Source organism: Microtus oregoni, unplaced genomic scaffold, assembly GCF_018167655.1.
Source record: "Microtus oregoni isolate MIOR12 unplaced genomic scaffold, Mior012 000003F_ref0000135, whole genome shotgun sequence".
In the NCBI taxonomy this organism is placed as follows: domain Eukaryota; kingdom Metazoa; phylum Chordata; class Mammalia; order Rodentia; family Cricetidae; genus Microtus; species Microtus oregoni.
Window position 1 is genome coordinate 23,738,862 of NW_024543062.1, and position 19,334 is coordinate 23,758,195.

General features: G+C 40.9%; 1 protein-coding gene and 1 non-coding gene across 7 annotated transcripts in view; one reads left to right on the forward strand and one right to left on the reverse strand.

Moving 5' to 3' along the window:
• The window catches only part of Chfr (checkpoint with forkhead and ring finger domains), a 36,273-nt gene extending 18,622 nt beyond the window's left edge, over positions 1 to 17,651 (reverse strand). For 4 of the 6 annotated variants that reach the window (XM_041649080.1, XM_041649078.1, XM_041649079.1 and 1 more), the window contains exons 1-11: positions 17,582 to 17,651; positions 17,327 to 17,470; positions 13,816 to 13,915; positions 10,470 to 10,579; positions 9,635 to 9,694; positions 9,295 to 9,510; positions 7,091 to 7,255; positions 3,357 to 3,516; positions 2,522 to 2,676; positions 2,235 to 2,397; positions 244 to 389 (exon numbers count right to left, since the gene is read on the reverse strand). In XM_041649080.1, the coding sequence (XP_041505014.1) occupies positions 244 to 389; positions 2,235 to 2,397; positions 2,522 to 2,676; positions 3,357 to 3,516; positions 7,091 to 7,255; positions 9,295 to 9,510; positions 9,635 to 9,694; positions 10,470 to 10,579; positions 13,816 to 13,915; positions 17,327 to 17,459 (1,408 nt within the window). In that variant the 5' untranslated portion in view covers positions 17,460 to 17,470; positions 17,582 to 17,651. Of the gene's footprint in view, positions 1 to 243; positions 390 to 2,234; positions 2,398 to 2,521; positions 2,677 to 3,356; positions 3,517 to 7,090; positions 7,256 to 9,294; positions 9,511 to 9,634; positions 9,695 to 10,469; positions 10,580 to 13,815; positions 13,916 to 17,326; positions 17,480 to 17,581 lie in introns of all 6 variants that reach the window. The other 2 variants (XM_041649077.1, XM_041649081.1) reach the window with 2 other exon arrangements.
• Positions 17,652 to 18,459: 808 nt separating this feature from the next.
• On the forward strand, positions 18,460 to 18,566 carry LOC121446654. The gene has a single exon (XR_005974089.1). It is a non-coding gene; the product is annotated as a U6 spliceosomal RNA (small nuclear RNA).
• The last annotated feature ends 768 nt before the right edge of the window (positions 18,567 to 19,334 follow it).

The following is a 19,334-nucleotide window of genomic DNA, read 5'->3' on the forward strand; positions in this document are numbered from 1 at the left end:
CCTCTGCCTCTCAAATGTGCTGGGATTTAAAGGCACACATTACCATGCCCAGCTCCCTTAATTTCTTACCAATACTGGTTATGCCAAGCAAGAGGCTATGAGAGGCAAGAGGACTGCTGAAATATGAAACTGGAGGGCAAGAAAGACATCACAGAAGAATCCCACCATAGGACACTAGAACAAGAATCACAAGGATGGAACACAAAGGAAGGAAAAGCTCACATTTAGATAGCACTATCTTACCTGTTGGTAAGCTGGCAGAGGTTGATGGTGCTTCCCCACCAAGGGCCTGTGTAGCTCCCAGCTCGCTATCTGGGACTGGGCAAGGAAGAAACTGCACTGCTTGCTTTCTGTATTCAGGACACTGTCGGCATACAATATATGGCTGACTGTGAGAAGAACAAGCAGAGCTGAAGTCCCAAAGGAACAGGCAGACATCACTGTTACATTATCATCTACCTCCAGCTCCAGTTGTTGGGCTACTACTCTTCAAAGCCTCTGTTCTACCTCTACTCATCTTCAGTACTGCTTCAATGTGTGTGAAGAAAGGAGCCGACCCCTCCTTTCTGCCCAGCTCCCACCACTAGGAGGATATTAGCCACAGCCACCTGAATAGGAATCTGAGAAAGAGAACATCACCCACCACTTGATAGCTGCTCTGGGCTCAGCTTACTTCTGTGTTCAATTCCTCACACACTGTGTTTCAGTATACTCATCCTGGACCACTCAGTCCCTACTCAATAGGACATGGGCTCAGAGGCTCATGAAAAGGCCAAGAAACCCAGTAAGAGTTTTCTCTTAGGAGCACTTCCGTAAGAGAAAACTACACTGAAAGTACTGCTAGCTCACTCAATGCAGTATGTTCTTGCTTTGTTGAAATCAGAGCACAGCTGTAGTCCCAGCACTGTTAAGACTGAGGCAAGAGGGTCCTAGTGAACTGGAATTACAGGTATCAGTAGCCACATCCAAATTTGTTTTGTTTGGGGGATTTTTGTTGTTGTTCATAATATGATAGATTGACCTCATGGTCAATTCTCACATTCTAGGCAAACACTCCATTACTGCGCTACACTTCCAAGAACTTTTTAAAATGCTTTTTATTTTGAGATAAGAAACTAAATTTCTCAGCCAGGCGGTGGTGGTACACACCTTTAATCTCAGCACTCAGGAGGCAAAGGCAGGTGGATATCTGTGAGTTTGATCAACAAGAGCTAGTTCCAGAACAGTCCCAAAAACTACACAGAGCAACCCTGTCTCAAAAAACAAAAACAAAAACAAACAAACAAAAAGAATCTAAGTTTCACAGGTTAGCTTTGAACTCTGTAATCTAGGAGAGGTTAATCTTTATTTATTTATTTTTTTAAATATCATGGTCTTGGCATACAGTGTAGACCTGAAGCAATGTGTCAGCAAGTAAAATTGGGTCTCAAAGGGCTGTGTCCTTTCAGCCTGGGGGTTATACCTTTCCTGTGATACTACTCTAAGATATTGTAACACTACCATTACATCCAAGGACTCACAGTCTCTAACTACAACAATTAGGTGTGCTTATGTGGGAAAATAGTACATAAGATTTCTCTGCTATAGCTAGTAAATCAGAACTCATGATGGGGAGCCCAAGAAAGTGAGGGTAAGGATGTGGAGTTCAAGACCCACTGAAGAAGCTGGGCATGATGGTACATGCCTTTAATTCCACTGCTCAAGAGGCAGAAGCAGGCAAATCTCTGTGAGTTCAAGGACAGCCTGGGCTACGTAGTAAGTCCAGGGCATCCAGGGCTATATATAAAGACAACCAAGCTAGATGTGGTGGTAGTACAGGCTTTTAATCCTAGCGTAGTAGATGACCATGAGGTCAAGGCCAGCCTGGTCTACTCAGTGAATTCCAAGATAGCAAAGGCTACATAGAGAGGTCCTGTCTCTGTCTCTGTCTCTGTCCCTGTCCCTGTCTCTCTCTCTCTCTCTCTCTCTCTCTCTCTATATATATATATATATATATATATTCATACCTAATTAATTAATTAAAAAAGACCATGGAGACTACCTGATGCTCTTAACTTATTCATTGTTGCTCAAGAGTTCATCCAGTCTGGCCATACATTTGAGGAAATAAGCTAAAAACATTAAGCAAACTGACTTACTGGAGCCCCTAGCTATACACTCCACAATACAGTTAAGCACAGCATTAATGTATTTCTTATCCCCAGGCCCCACTATGAGCCAGGCACATGTCTAACCTGATGTCTGAGGATTCACTATCAACATCTGATAGCTCTAGCAGGTCCTCTGAACTCCCCTCTTCATCAGAGAAAGACCTCCTGACTTTGGGTTGCAGCATATCTTGAGTGATTTTATTCCTTGCATCCATACTCCTCACATCTTCTTCACTGCGACTCTTATCTAGATAAAAAGGGCATAACAAAACTCACTGGCAAGGGAAACAGAACTAGAGAGATGATATAGACTGCCCAGAGCAGAGCTCACAACCCCAGGTCCCTAAAAGGGAAAAGTCAGTGAAGCTGACCTGGGTGCTGGATAAGGTACGCTTCCACGAGATTGTTCAGGATGTGGTTTTTGCAGATGCGCTCCACTGGACATCGGCAGGTAGGGCACAGAGATGAACGCTCCATCCAGCCAGAGTAGCAAGCCGCACAAAATGTGTGCATACAAGGCTGCAAACTGGCAGAATATGAAGGAACAAAGAACACATTTCCTGACAAAATCTTCCAGATACGCCACTATGATACTCAGAGGACACCTGTAGCAGGCCTACCCAAACAGGAATGCAAGCTGGATCCTCAACCGTAAGCCAGTTGTGGAGAATTCTATCATCTAACCTAAAAATACTAAAGCTCAGTATTAGAAGATCAAAAAAAAAAATCAGTGCTATATGTCTGTTCTCAGGGGGAATAAAGAGCAGATCATAACTTCAGGAACACAAGCAACAGAAACTCCAAGTGTTTGAGGACTTGGTTGGGTAGTATCTACCTCCCAAGTTTCCAAACAAAACCCAAGAGAAGTTTCTCCCAAAGATAATCCTGGTAACTTCATTTTAAGTATTATGTCTTTATTGAGGAAATGTTTGAAACCCAGTATAATTCACATGATCCTCCTACAAGGAAAAGACCAAGTTGCCTGTGTCAGTCAAAACCAAGAGTGACCAAATCTCATGGATTCTACGGCCCTGGTCACCGGGTTTGAGAATTTCTCCTTGTTGACACCACAAGTAAAAGGAAAATGAAAACCTGAGCAGATTCCAGGGCAAAAGAGGATCAAAGTCTACTTTATCTAATCACTTCCCCACACCTGTCAAAGGAGCTAGTGCTACTGGAGCAACCCTAGGCTATGAAGCTGCACACCTCACACAGTCATGCAGAAGATCTTGACAGATGATGCATGTTAGTGTCTCCTCCATCTTGTCTGGCTTCACAGAGGCAACTCTGACATCCTCACATGAGGTTTGGGCATTTCCACACTGGTCTGCAACCAATAACTGCAGGTTCAAGTCAATCTCTTCATCTGTAAGACAAAGGGTAAGCTGAACACCAGTCACAATCACTTCATCTGAAGACACAGAGGATCCTCAGATTTCTAATGTGCATCCAATAGCAGAGGAAACAAAGCCACTTATAAAGACTTTTTTTTTGCTGTAGCCGTTTTTTTGAGACAGGGTCTTTGTATGTAGCCCTGGCTGTTCAGGAAACTCACTGCCCTAGAACAAAGTTGGGATTCAAGGAATGTGACACCATGCCTGGCTATATAAAAACTATTTTTTTTATTTAAAAACTATTTTTAAGAAGATCCTAAATAAGTCAGATATTCCTTTGTGCCTAAATTCTGGTTTAGAAGAACAGTTGCTGACCTAAAAGACAGAGAAAAAAGGGATACTCAGGATGTTTGCACATATGCATAAGACATTAAGGTAATACGTGGGAGAGGGAGAAAGAGAAGGAGGATCAGTTGGATAGTATTTTTTTTTGTATTTGTATCTTTGTAAATGTCATTTTTGCTTAAACATGACCCCATGCACAAAAGAAAACTGTTGGCTTTAAAATGGGTTTTTTTTGGATACATTTATAAGTGTATACACAAAGTACTACTACTACTATTATTGTTTCTTAAGATGTTTTCATGCTGCTCTGATTAGTTTTGAACTCATTATATAGCTTACGATTACCTTAAAGGTCCGATTCACCTGTTTCCATTTCCTCAGAACTGGGATTGCAGATGTGTGACATTATACCTGGCTCGATTTTTATTTTATTTTTACAAGCTAGATTTATAGGCTGCATATGATGGCACACTTGGGAGACAGAGTCAGGTGGCTCTCTGTGAGTCTGAGACCAGTCTGGTCTACAAAGCAGGTTCCAGGCTAACCAGGGTTAAATAACAAAAGCCCATCTGAAAGGGAAAAAAAATAGCATACAACTTTAAAAGCCACCTAGATGGAAATAAATATGGTTATTCTCTGCCCTGGGTCTTCTTTACCTAGTGTTCTTATCTAACTGAGGGAGTTATTCAGTTTTTTGGGCCATATGTTTGTATTATAATACTGCAGTTGACTTATTTTGTTTGCAGTATTATAATCAAATCTGGGACCTTACACATTAGGCTCAACCATTGAGTTATATCCTCAACAAATTATCAATTTTAAAGGTTTTCTTAATATTACTAAGTAAGTATTGATTAAACTGCATTTTATGGCCATTAGGATGAATATGTTAAGTATTTATTACTCAATCTAACAAATTTAGTTTTTTTATCTTATATAATTTTCTATTCTTAAAAATATTTATTTTTATTTTTTATGTATGTGTGAGTGCCCGCATATATGTATGTATACTATGTACATATCTGGTGCCTGCCAAAACCGAAATTAGGTATCGGGTCCTCTGAAACTAGAGTTACAGATGGTTGTAAGCGATCATGTGGGTGCTGGGAACCAAATTCAGGTCCTCGGCAAGAATAAGGGTTCTTAACCACTGAGCAAACTCTCCAGCCTTTGATTTTCCATTTTTGTTGAAGTTATAATCACCTCATATCAGCTTGTGGTGGTGGCACATGCCTTTAATCCCAGGAGGCAGAGGCAGGCAGATCTCTGTGAGTTCGAGGCCAGCCTGGTCTACAAAAAGAGTTCTAAGACAGCCAGGACTGTCACACAGAGAAATCTTGTCTCAGAAAAAAAAACAAAAAATAAACAAAACAAATCACCTCATATTAATACCTCCCCCCCCCCCAAGATAGGGTCTCACTATGTAGCTCTAGTTGTCCTGGAACTCACCATGTAGACCACTAGGCTAGCCTCAAGCTCAGAGACCAATGTGCCTCTGCCTCTCAAGTGCTGGAATTAAAGGCATGCATCACTATGTCTGGCATAGTATGTTTTTCTTTTAAAGAAATTACTGCTGTTAGAGAATGCGTATGTGTGTATGTGTGTTTTGTCAGAGGCCATGGGAATATACAACATATGGCAACTGCTAATTCAGATGCCAACCTACCAGAAGAGTGACTCTGATGGAGGTCCTGCAGGATCATCGGCTTTGGAAATTGCTGCTCACTTTTGCTAAAGCAGCTTGATGTCTCCCCAATACCTGTTTTGTAGTGTGTAATCTCATGTGATCTGTGTATGTAATCATGAGATTACATCTCAAACTTATACGCACATATATCAGTGAATGGTCATGAAGACAACTTTTCATTTAGCTACAATTTCAATATATAGAATACATGTTTCATTACTAGATCTATTTGTCCCATGAGGACCGTAGACACTTAAAAGCCTGCTTTGTTCCTTTTTGCTCAGACTAACTGTGCACAATTAGCTCACTCTCACCTCAAAAAAAGCTCAAACTAGACTTTGTAAATAGATCATGAGTTTAAAACTTTACAGCTTATGCATAAGGGCAGAGCTGCAGATATCTAATCAGGTTGCTACACAGAGCACCCTAAGAAAAGCATGCCAATTCTTCACTTGCCAGTCTGCTGACAACAGACCTATGTCTCAAAGTCTGTCACTGGGCACCCATGCCTCACTCCCATCTGGTCATGGTCTTACTCCTATAACCTTGGAACTTTGTGTTGCCATGGCAATGGCTCAGCTCCTTATTCTTTACTCTAAGAATGTGCTTTTGACCAATTAGAGGTAACTCTTATAATTTCCTTTATTGTTTCAAGGCTTCTGTAAGAAGAAGAGTTTTTAAACTAGAGAAGTAGAAAAAAAAGAAGCTAGGAAGAATCAGAAAGATGACAGGAAAATTGAACAGAAAAAGAACAATAAAGAGAGTGATCTGGAAAAGCATGTAGTGAGAGAGCTCATTCACTCACCCTCAGACACCCAAAGAAAAAAGTCCTTTTTGCTTGATGTTGTGTCCGATCTGAACCCTGAAGAGATTCTTCGGGCTGAACCCCAAAGGTTCCCGATGTGTGTGTGTGTGTGTGTCTATGCCAGAGCATGTGTGGAGGTCAAAGGATGACTCTGGGGAGTCAGTTCTTTAATTCCACCTTTATGTGGGTTCCAGAAATTGAACTCAGGTTACCAGGCTTCACAACAAACACTTTTACCTATTGAGCCGTGTCACCAGCCCTATATTTACTTTTTTTAAAATGTAAAATATTGTGCTTCTTATCATGGGTTTCACAAGTCAATTATCATTCAGATAATCCAGTTTCTTCCCCGAGTTTATTTCTAGTGCTCTTCTATCACATCACTTCCACAGCTAGCTGACCTTCAACTCCAGTACTTCGCCTCCGTCTCCCAAACTCTGAGATTACAGTTATGTGTCACCATATCCTGGTTAAGGTAACATTTTTTTTTTTTAAAGAAATTACTATCCTGTCAAAGATAGTCAAAAATGACAACCATTTGTAACTGAAAATGCTGTTTTCAGAACAATAGCATGACCTAGTAGTGAACAGTTCTACTTGAATGATGCAAAGGAAGAATCCTAGACTTTCATACAGAAAATGCAAGTTGTTACAGTATAAACCTGAGGCAGATCCACATACTTCTGCAAAAAGCGGGAATCCACCGCAGGCAAAGCCAGCACAGCACAGAGCACGAGAGTACAAGGATGCACAGAACAGTGAGTCTAACCTCCTTTTGTCTTTTTTTTGGCAGGCTCCAATTCCTCATTGTCTTCAGTTTCCAACAAAGAGAAGGATGCTTCTTTGTCTTGGAGAACTGGAGAAAGGCTAGAGAGTTCATGATTTGCAACAAGTAGACTACATTCTTTTGGGGAGATGCCTGCTTTCCCAAGTCCTGTAAAAAGGGACAAATAAGACAGATTCTGATTTATTCACTTCAAAAGAAAGAATCAGGAAAGAGTTACTGATTTAATAAAGTACATTATGTAATTAGAGATCTCGCATGCATCATGTCTTATACAAATACTCATCTATCTGCGTTACAATTTAAAGGCACTAGAGTCCATCTCTGTGCTAATGAAGCTAGAGGCAAGTGGCACATTCACATGGAGAGACATGCAGGGAGGTCCACAATAAGACTGTCCCTAAATACTAGGTCTATATGCACAAGTACACATTCTTGCAATCACAAAATGTATACTAAATACACCAAAAAGAGGTATGAAATAGATACACTTCTGACAGGAACAGGAAGTACGGTAAAGGAAATAACAGCAACTAACAAGTAGAGTTATCACCTAAACAGAAAGAAGTTTAAGTATCACATGCAACTTGAATGAACTCGATTGAAAAGTCAGGAAACTTTTCATTATTCTCTAACTTATCCATACTATTATAGTATAATACATATCTACTTTATAATATTCAAATGATAAACACTAGTATTTGAAAAAAGAAGAAACTGGATTATATCATTGAAAGCAAAAAAAGAGGAGTAGAGGAATTATTTCAGGAACAAATTCATATACTAAAGAAAGAACAAGAATCTAACTTCTCAGATCACCTCCTGGAACCTATCGATCCTCTGATCTTCAGAGCCTTTATGTTCAGCCATGATTTTTTTGTTTGTTTGTTTTTGTTTTTCAAGACAGGGTTTCTCTGTGGCTTTGAAGTCTGTCCTGGAACTAGCTCTTGTAGACCAGGCTGGCCTCGAACTCACTGAGATCCGCCTGCCTCTGCCTCCAGAGTGCTGGGATTAAAGGTGTGCACCACCATTGCCCGGCTTCAGCCATGCTTTTTATTTGAGGACAAAGATTATATAAAGGCTCCAGATAGGGAAATTGAACATATAAAAGTACTTATTATACCATCTCACATCTAGTAGGCACTAAGTTTTAACTATAATTATTTTGTTAGTATAAAAATACTTCAGCATATAGATAAAAAAATCTTCATTCTTAAAAATTACAAAAGAAGCGGAATGGTGGTAGCACACGTCTTTAATCCCAGCACTCGGGAAGCAGAGGCAGGAGGATCTCTGTGAGTTCGAGGCCAGCCTGGTCTACAAGAGCTAGTTCCAGGATAGGCTCCAAAACTACAGAGAAACCCTGTCTCAAAAAACCAAAAATATAAAAAAAAAGAATAGAAATTACAGTAGACATACTTTATTCATTCTAGGAAATCTGAAATCAGAAGGTTAATAGTCGTATCAGACTACATGCACATGGACAGATGAAATAGGATTTAAATGTCATGGTGAGGGAGGTTTTGAGTGTTTATGTGTGTTGTTGGGGATCAAACCAAAAAAAGAAAAAAGGACAAGGCATAAGGAACAGGGCATGTAAAACTGGTTCTAACCGACACACAGCTCTGGATAAACCTTGACAACATTATGATAAATAAAAAACCCAGTCATAAAACTACATACTGTATGACTATGAACACAAAATGTTCAGACATGCAAATAAATGCATAGAGACATATGAGTTTCCTTTTATGCGATAGAATGTTCTGCAATTAACAGTGATGGCCATGGGCAGTCATGGCACAAGTCTTTAATCATGGCACTCAGGAGGCAGAGGCAGGCGGATCTCAGTGAGTTCAAGGCCAGCCTAGTCTACAAGAGCTAGTTCCAGGACAGCTAGGGCTGTTAAACAGAGAAACCCTGTCTTTAAACAAATACCAGTGATGGCCATATAGCCTTGTAAATGTACCTAAAACACTGATTGATATACTTTAACTTAGAGGCATTTATAGTATATGAAATATATTTAGATGAAATTACAAAAATACTATGTTACCATGGTCCTTATTAGTCTTTTTCCTGGGACTGAAATAAGTCAGTATACATGACTACAGAACACTTACTGATGAATGGATTTACTGTATCTCAAGGAACAAAAACTGCAATTGTCATTGTGCTCCCCATCTCACCAGAGCTAGAGGAATGTTTTTGCCCTGCAGAGGTCAGCTCTGACTCCACAGAAGAGGTAGAGGCCAAGGGGAAGAGGTCTGATGTCGATGTTGATGGCTGTGGTTCCTCTAAGCATGTTTTAGCCATGGGTGACAATGGTGGAACCTGGAGGTCATCACCCTGCCCCAGACCTGAGGAATCTTTGGTCACATGGAACATATTTTCTTTATTGGCTTCTACAGGCACAAAAATAAAGAGAGTACATTCAGAACTCAGAAAGACACTTTGGGGACTGAATGGCCATTCCTAGAACTCAAAAGCCCTTTACAGCACCTAGGCTTTTGCCATAAGCTCACTTACCAAAGGATTCTTGAGGCAAGCTTTGTTTTTCATTTAAAGATTCATAGAGGTATGCCACATCTAAAAGGAAATTAATCAAATCAGGGAGCGATGGCCCCAGTGGAAAGTGAGACCTCATCTCTCCTGTTCACCTTTGATCACATCACAACATGTCTTCACTTACCATCTAGCAACATTTAACAGTTTAAGTGATCCTAACAAAATCAAACCACAATTTTACCAACCTAAATATAAGCAAGCAACCAAGGGAAAAATAGTCGCAGAAAGCAGACAATGGTAAAAAAGACATGCTTCACTAATAACTGCAAGCCATTAGGAGGAAAAGATTCGAGTTCCTTCTATGAGGCAAGAGGTGCTTTACTTTAAGTGGCCTCTTTTTCTTTCCTTACCGAGTTTATGATGCTTTTCAATTATTTCAGGGTGACTTTCAAAGATTTTTTACAACTCTCTTTATCCTATACGGAACTGGTGCAGTCTAACCTTTTGTTGCTTTTTGTAAAGTCTCCAAGAGTAGACCTAACAATGGCTTCCAGGGCCCCATCTGGATTTTATTTCCACACTCCAATTCTACTGTTTAGCCCAGCCCAGCCCATTCACTCCTCCTTAGCTGCCATTATCAGATGTGCGGCTCCTGATGGCATTCTTGAAGAAAAGCTGTGCCCCAAAAGTCAGCACTCCATCCAAGTGCATACAACAAAAAACTCTGTAACTGTTACTTTCTATACAAATGTCTGCTTCAACACGTGTTCTTTCTGAGGGTGTTTTCCAGCCTAAGTTAGACAGCTTCTTGATGCCACACCTGGGAAAAGTACAGCAGTAAATTTTTCTCTCTTACTGTGTTCTGGTTCATTCTTCCTGTATACCAAATAGATGACATCCCCACTCTGCAAAGGGTAAGTCTGCTTCTTAACAACTTGCAGCTTGTTGATCACTGTTCCATTGGTGCTGTAAAGAAAACAAAGGCGTAAGTTGCCCTACTCAAAATAACTAGTTAGGGTTAACATCTTTCTGCTATATTAAGAAATCTGCGCAGGATTACCGTTTTGAAAATACTACGAAGGGAAAGGAAACTAACTGGTAGTGGCAAACACCTGTAATCCCAGCACTTGACAGGCAGAAGCTGCCAGATCTCTGTGTGTGGCACAATGTCCCACTGGCCTGGTGCCAGAGGGTAAGCAAGCAACCTCCACTAGACATGAAACCCTGCTGGCCTAGCTCTGGAGTTTTCACTCGGCTCCTAATCCATCGTTTGTGTCACAGATACCTTTTATTGCCCTGTGTGAATCTTGTCTGGGAGTTTCCCATGGACACAAAGCCTATGCAAAACTTGGTTTAGAGGAAACCCAGAAAACCGTGGTACCTCATGAGTCAGGTTTTTAGCATTGTGGTTTTGGAAACTTCTTCAGTTTGTTTTGAGATAAGGAAATCTACTAGTTAAAGTGTAAACATAGGGAAAAAATAAGGATGTCAAGAGGCAAAGGGAAAGTGCTTCAGTTCACAGAGACTGCAGCCACAGAGCTAAGTTCATTCTCATGTGTCTCTGAGTCTTCATTTCATGGACCCGTGTGAACCCAAACACCAGTACCGAGTTACATGCAACACCTGTGAGTTCAATGCCAGTCTGATCTACAAACTGAGTTCCAGGATAGCCAGAGCTGTTATATAGAGAAATCATGTCTTTAAAAAAAAATAATAATAAAAAACAAAAAAGAAATTACTTAACCATTTCATATATGAGTTTCACAAAGGCATATATACTGCCTGATAATACTCTAAGACAAAAAACTTGCCTGCTGCCGGGCAGTGGTGGCGCACGCCTTTAATCCCAGCACTCGGGAGGCAGAGGCAGGCGGATCTCTGTGAGTTCAAGACCAGCCTGGTCTACAAGAGCTAGTTCCAGGACAGGCTCCAAAACCACAGAGAAACCCTGTCTTAAAAAAACAAAACAAAATAAAACAAAAAAATCATTACAATGGAGGGATTTGGGTCTCTATATGAAAATATACTAGGCAGTTTGAAAACTGAACAATTAAAGGAGAGAATATTTAATTTAGATGGGATTTATGTAATGTCAATTATAAACATTATCAAATTTATCATTTTTGTCTTATCACTAAAAAAGTTGGATACAGGCCTTAGAAAAACCTAATAAAACAGATCACAAAGATATTCAAATCCAGAAAGAGGAATTTAATGGAGAACCAATTTTAGTGTTGCATTATAAGAATAAAGAGGAACAGTCTGTTTTCAGACAAACAACCTTAATATATCCAGAAACCTGAAGGTATTGCCAAATGGCAGACGCTCTGTCACAGCTAACTGGGCTCCTGTGCCAATGTTAGATTTAAGGAGATTCAAGGAAGCAAAAGTCTCACACAGCATGCATTCATTTATTGTGAAGCAAATGTTAACTCATGGTCAGTTTGTAATAGAATTATCCCTAAAGACTGGATAAAATTGGTTAAGGGTGTCTTAGAGCCTGGTCCGCAATTACAAAGGAGTACCTGGTTCAGCGAAGAGGCTAAGGTTATTGAACAGCAGAGTAAAGCTAGAGGTTTCTTGGAGAAGGAGACTGTGTTACTATAGAAAGGCAGGCTGTATGTGATGACCACACCCTGGGTTTATGCCCCATAGCAGCTTTGACTGCTTGTGAGAGAAATGGAGAAATAGAAAAGAAAACTGAGTCATTTACTAAAGTTATACAGAGCTCAATGGAAGCCTTACAAAGACTGACTTCAGCAGTAAATAGAATGATACAAAATTTAGAAGTTAGACAAAAAATAATTGAATCTCTGGCTTCTGAAAATGCCAATTCTCTATGTAAAAGGATAGGTAGGCCATTAAAGGCACGGTCTGCACCTTTGGATGAATAGATCAGAAATACAATCAACATTGAATCTCCTGAACATGATGTAGCATGGAGAGGAGAGGTGACTTTCAGAGGTTTAAGGAAAAGTCGAAATCTCAAATGTTATAATTGCGGCAAACAAGGTCACCTTAAAAGGGACTGTACAAACAATGTTTTTTCTAAGAATAATCCAATCAGAATGTCCCTTCTGAATTATGCAGAAGGTGTGGCAAAGGCAGGCATTGGACCAATGAATATAGGTCAAAGTGGAATATTCAATGTAATCCTTTACCATCAGAAAACTCCAGTTTAGTCATTTCCTGCAATGTCCCAGTAAAGCTCATAAACCAGTATGCAGACGACAATGTTGACACAATCATAACTGGCCTTCTACAACCAAGCATCCACCAACTGTCATTTTCATACTCTTTCTCAACAAATGAATTCCTGCTCTCAGACTGAAATCCAAATACTCCGCTATAATTCCTACTTATCACTTCCACCTACCCCACCTGACCATGTGCCTCTGGTTTGCCTACCTGCTTCTCCTCCAACCCACCTCTGCTCCAGAAGGCAGAACCTCTGACAGGAGATTGTCCTAAGAGCATCCAGAAGGAACCCGCCCACTAAGACCCAGCAGTAGATGCCAATAGCATCTTTAAAGGTTCTTTGTTTCATAATGTTGTGTCAGGGCTTTTATTATTATTTTTCTCTCTTTTTTAAAAATTTAATTTCTTATTTATTGATTTCTACCATAATGTCCTTTGCATACATATTATGGCTTCTGGTTTTGTGTTTTTATGGGATTCCTAAATGTGCAAATAAATGTGTCTCTGTGTTTGTATCTTTTTATAGTGCTTTTCCTTGGGGTTTCTTCCTTCTATTTTATTATTCCAATTTGTTTGTTTTTGTTTCCTCTTACTATATTATATATTTTATTATTATTGTTATATATATGCATGCTTTCTAATGAGAGACAGAATGGGGTGGAAATGGGAGGGGAAGTAGAAAGCAACTGGGAGGAGTAGAAGGAGAGGAAACCATAATCAGAATTTCCTGTATGAAAAAAAAATCTATTTTCAAATAAAGAAAAAAAACTATCAATATATTTTAAACCTTATTTCTGAGTCATATGAGTCATATTTGATTTAATTAGGAAAATGAGCTATAGGAACTAAACCACACCCAGGATCCCATGCTGGAAACTAGAGAATGTACATCCTGATGACTTCAGAACCTGAGCAGCAGTTTAGAAAAAGGAAGCCTCTCTTACACTGTAACAACATGTCAGCTTCCTAAGTTACAAAAGGAAAGAGAAAAATAAAGTGCTCACCTGGTATCTTCCAATGTCACCTGACCAGATTTTTTATCCACTGTAAGTTTACAGTGGTCTCCAGAGACCAGTTTATTGCTGGGAAAAGAGAGGTCACAGCCTGAAACAGAGGCAAGAAGACACTGAACATTACTGTGGGCTCTGTGAGAACTACTGCCTTGCTTTTCCAGTCTGTGATCAACTGTGCCCAAAGACACAAACAACATTTAAATACTGAAGTGTTAACCTAAAGTAAAGGGACAGGGTGTATGTCCCATAACTTCCTGCACCAGGTCACCTGGGAGACAGCCATTATAACAACAGCTTCTTTATGACAGGTTACCACACAAACAGCTCAGAAGATAAATAATATCTCATTTGCAAAAACAAAACAAAACAAAAAAAACAAAATTAAGTCCAAAGGGGCTTAATTTTAAACTAGTTCTTGCTGGGTGGTGGTGGCTCATGCCTTTAATACCAGCACTCAGGAGGCAGGGGCAGTAAAAGGTAGACAGAGAAACCCTATCTCAAAAAACAAAAATAAACAAATAAATAAATAAATACGTGAAAAGAACAAGCTAGGCAAGAATCCCACTACTGAGGTATCTCACAAACTAGGGTAGGAAGATCATATGTTGGAGGTCAGCTTGGGCTATATATCTTAAGATCTACCTTAAGGGAGCGAGGCATGAGGGTAAGGAGGAGACAATGTCCCACATGAAATCACAACCTTATCCTGTTTTGGCCTGTGCTTTGACTCCATCACGGACCTATGGACTGGGGGATCAGAAGATTCAATACCTCCCGTCCTTAGCCCACCAAGTTTTACTGGCAAGGAAGGGAAAAGACCCAGGGCCAACACCCCTTCCTTCATTTCCTACCAGAGGAAACCCTCTGTAAGAAAAGAAGCCTAGACACCTAAAGACTCAAAGGATCTGGGAGATGAGCGTATAACACACTTGCCCTTAACCAGGCTGCATAGATGGCAGCATCTTGTTCCAGTCACCATATGATGTCCTAGAGCTGCTGGCACTCCTGGGTATCAGCATACATGTTACCAAGATGGGCTTAAATACAGCTGATCATTACCTAGACCTGCGCCAACTAGAATCTAAAGTGGACTTCTGTTTCTTTAGCATGCCTTCCAGGAAAGCTTTGATGTCAAGCTACAACTGAAGCTGTATCTCAAGATTCTGGAGGATATGCTATAGGTCAGTAACCTAAGACTTGCTCATGTGGCATTACTTCATATGATAAGCACCTCAAAGTTCAGCCAGTTTGATTAGAAATCGGGTGTTCATCCTTCCAGTTGTTTTCTGCCACAATCTAATACTGTCTTGTCTCTTTATATCATGGATAAGTAAATGCTCAGAGTGGCATACATGTTCATACCAGCCTGACCAACCACAAGATGTTTTATGATTCTCTAGGTACATCAACTTTTCCTCTAGGCTTGCAACATACATCTCTAGATTATCCATAATCAGTTAACTGATGTTGATCTTCAGGCTCAGATACAGAATCTGATCTAATGCACCTAAAATTTGATTTAGAAATCACTTGCAGCTAGATGGGTGCTGTCTACCTCTGGAAAAATCTGGACAAATCTGCCAATGAAGGCAGCAAGAATCTTGTCCTAAAGGTCCTCCATGGTCTTGAGGTAGTGTTGATGGTTACAGAAGGTCCCAAACCCCTACTTCTGGTGTTAGCCTCATGCTCAATACGGTCTGACAGTCACATAGGGTCTGAGATTCTACATAGGGACCTTTTCATTTCTTGCCAGTAGCTCAATAGACCCAGCCAAAGTGCAGGCATAACTTAGCCACCATAGAGGAGGATGAGGATACGAAAAGGTAGAAGATGCAGACAAGGTTTGGCCCAGCTAAGGCCCTATGGAAGCTGGGTTCACAGAAGCACTCCTATCCTCAAATGTTCTATCCAGAGCCCTAAAGGAGGAAGTATCTGACAACTAGTGGAAGCTGAAGGAAGTCATGGTGAGGGCAGAAAGCTTGAGGAGATGAAGATAGCAGGAGTTAAAAGATCCCTGTGTTATTAAGATACAACTTCTTTTCTAGCATTCAAAGCCAATTCCATTCAAAATTCCATAAAACTTTTAATGTGGATATCAGACGACAACCTCTGGGTGTTAGATCTAGCTTTCCACCTAGTGTATTAATCAATTAGTACAATGTTCTCTACATTGTTAGTGATATTAATACATTCACTGAAAGCATTTCTATGATAATCAGATTTTTGTTTCTTGTTCTAACATGCACGAAATATTATGACATGTATTTTATAATGGGCTCTCTAACGCATGCTTTGCAGCGGTAGATGTCACACATCTTCCTCTCTCATTCTACATCTTATTTTTTGAGAAAGGGTCTCTCACTGAACCTAGCGCTCAAGAATTCAGAAAAACTAGTTGGCCAGTAAATTTAAGAGATCCTTCTGTTTCTGCCTCCCCCAGACTAGGATTACAGTCATGTACCACCATATTTAGCTTTTTACATAGGTGCTGGAGATCTGAACTCAGGTCCTTAAGCACTTAACCACCTCAGCTCTCCGCCCCAAGCTATGTTTCTTACAAATAGTTCATGTAAGATTTCACCAATCCTCCTAAAAAAAAAAAATAAATAAATAAGGTCAATACAAAGTTAATGGAAGGTAAGTTGTTGGCCCAAAGCAAGTAATGTTGGGCTTTATGCATGACTTTGTTGAAGTTCTCAGCTTCCTAGAATCATTAAGTAAAATATTCTAGTTCCTGGGACTTTGAGATCTCTTCAGATGGAAACCCTGCTGTTAGAAATTGCCCTATGAACACTGGTTTAGCAGCATCCTACTCTTCCAGCATTTCTTTGTATTCATTTGTCTCAAAGCATTCTTGTTTGGTTTTTGAGACAGCCCTGGCTGTCCTGGAACTCACTCTCTAGACCAGGTGTCCTTGAACTCAGAGATCCACTTGCCTCTGCCTCACAGAGTGCTAGGATGTGAGCCACCGCAGCCTTACTGGCATTTCTTTCCGAAAAGTTACTGTGGTTTATTTTTTTCACTCATCAACTGTTAACAACAGTGTCTACTTTCTACATAACCTTTCAGTTTTCTTTTTGCTAATTTCATTCCATTGGGAAAGAGAAGTTTACAGTAATAGACACAAGATCATATTCTAAAGGGCATGTTTACGGATCTACTTTATAAACTTGTAATGAGATCTGAAAAATATTCATCATCAAACAACCTGAGGATCAACGCCACAGACAAGTAAGTAACTAAATAGCAGGTCTTACTGGAAAGCACAGTGCACCCTCCTCCCCATTCTGGTAGTCTCTGTACCGCCAGCCCTGTACTTTTCCCATCTCAAGTTCCCTGCCGGTTCCCCCATCTAAACCCACTTCAATGCCTAGGTCTTCGATCCTGCTGTAGGGCCTCAGTCTCTGTTCTCGGTGGGGTACACCCTTTGGGTTCCTAGCCTTAATCCCTGTCCACCCCTTCAGCCCTTATCCTCATTCTCACTCCACTCTGGCTTCCGCACCTCTCCTCCTTCCGATGGTCCACTCGCGTTTCCACAGAAGGATTTGCGGTTCGTCCTCCTCCGCGCCTAGACGAAGGAGCCTCCCCCAGGGCTCCTGCGGTAGCTGCGGCTCGTCTTCCACTGGTAGCTCCATAGGACTCACATCTACAGATACCAGGAAACGCTGGCTCAGGGACTACCTCACAAACTCGGCACCGCCGCCAGCTCGCCGGCCGCCGCTCCCCCAGCCGGGACCCCTCCCGCCAGCCAGCTTACCCCCCGCCCTGCGCGGAGCCCGGAACCGGCCACACAGCCTCCGCCGCTGTCAACAGACATCTCGGGTCCCTCAGCTGATCCACAGGAGGCGGGGGCGGGGCCTAGGGCGGTACGCCCGGCGATTGGCTGGCGGCTGTGCCCACAGAGAGCGACGGCTAGAGCGGTGCCAGGAACAGCTACCCGGAGGGGGCGGGCCCGGGCGATCCGAGCCTGCGCAGATAAAAGGATGCGCAACTGGTTGCCATCTTTGATGCTGGCAAGCTGATTTACTCGCCTGCAAAGCACGGAAGTAGCTGTGGAGGGCGCCATCTTATATTGAAGCAAAAAGGATCGAGTAACTTCTAAATTGGAAGCCCTTAAAGCCTCGCATGTAATACAAATACGGTTTGCGGTTAACTTATAGCAAGATAAGGTAGTATTTTCACTCACCAGTTCATAAAATAGGGAATTTTGGTATACTGGACCAGCCCTTCGCAAGGAGTGCAACAAAGGTGTCAATCAGAATACTGTAAGTTGTCTCTAACTTGCGATATCTTTCCACGTTAAATCCTGTTTCTTAGACTCTCGTGTCATTCCACTGTTGTATCCCAAAGAAGGATGCACAAGCATGTTTGTGGCCCTTGCTGAAAGTGAGACATCGGCAAAAACAATGCCCAGGAAGAAGGAAGACATTGAAGACAGCTGCAAGTCCACTTAGAGGTACTCTAGCCTTAAAGGAGTACCTAGCACTCAGGAGGCAGAGACAGGTGGATCTCTCCATGAGTTTGAGGCCAGTCTGGTTTACAAAGCGAGTTCCAGAACAGGCTCCAAAGCGACACAGAGAAGCCTTGTCTCCAAAACCAGAAACAAATCAAACGAAACAAAAAGAAAAGAAATACGTGCTAGCTTCGGCAGCACATATACTAAAATTGGAACAATATAGAGAAGATTAGCATGGCCCCTGCGCAAGGATGACACGCAAATTTGTGAAGCGTTCCATATTCAAAAGAAAAGAAAAGAAATACAAGAAAGCATCGTACATCTAGAAATGTAAGAGTTTCACCTAAGAAGCTGCATGGATCTCTGTTCAGGTTAACAATAAAGGAAAACAATTGAGTCTCGGGATCCAGACTGGCTCAGATTTTTTTAATCTTGATGTAGAAAGATGCACTCACAGATTTGGTGTGCGTCACAGCTGAAACAAAGCCTGAGAATGACCTCAGGTTAGATTAAGACATTTTGATAATAGCTTTGATGTTAGGAATCAAAAAAGCAAAGCTGACCAGTTTCTACTAGCTCAGTTCCTTTCCTTTCCAGGATTGGTTGGTGATCAAAGATGATGAGTAATTCTTGTACCCATTTCTGCTCTCAGTCTCCTGATATAAAAAGCTATTGATGAGTGGGTATACATCCTAAAAATTTAAAGTAGAGCTGAGTGATTGTTTTTCAAGTATAAAAGTTTAGGCTTGTGATTCCTTTAAGATTCCTTATAAGATTACCTTTCAAGTTAAATAAAATGATTGGTCCTTCTTTGTGACTGCAAAATGCAGCCTGCCAGCAAAAGAACTGGCTAGGAAGAATACCTTGCTTGCTTATACTCTGTTAATCTATAACAAGTTGCTTGGGCATGAATATACATGGGTTCTTGGGGATAATTTGTTTTACACCTGTAATATGTAAAATGTTTAATTATGTAGGGATATGGAAACTATGCTGTTTTTCACTTGTATTTATTGTAATCATTCATTTGATAAATAGAATGTAACCACATTGT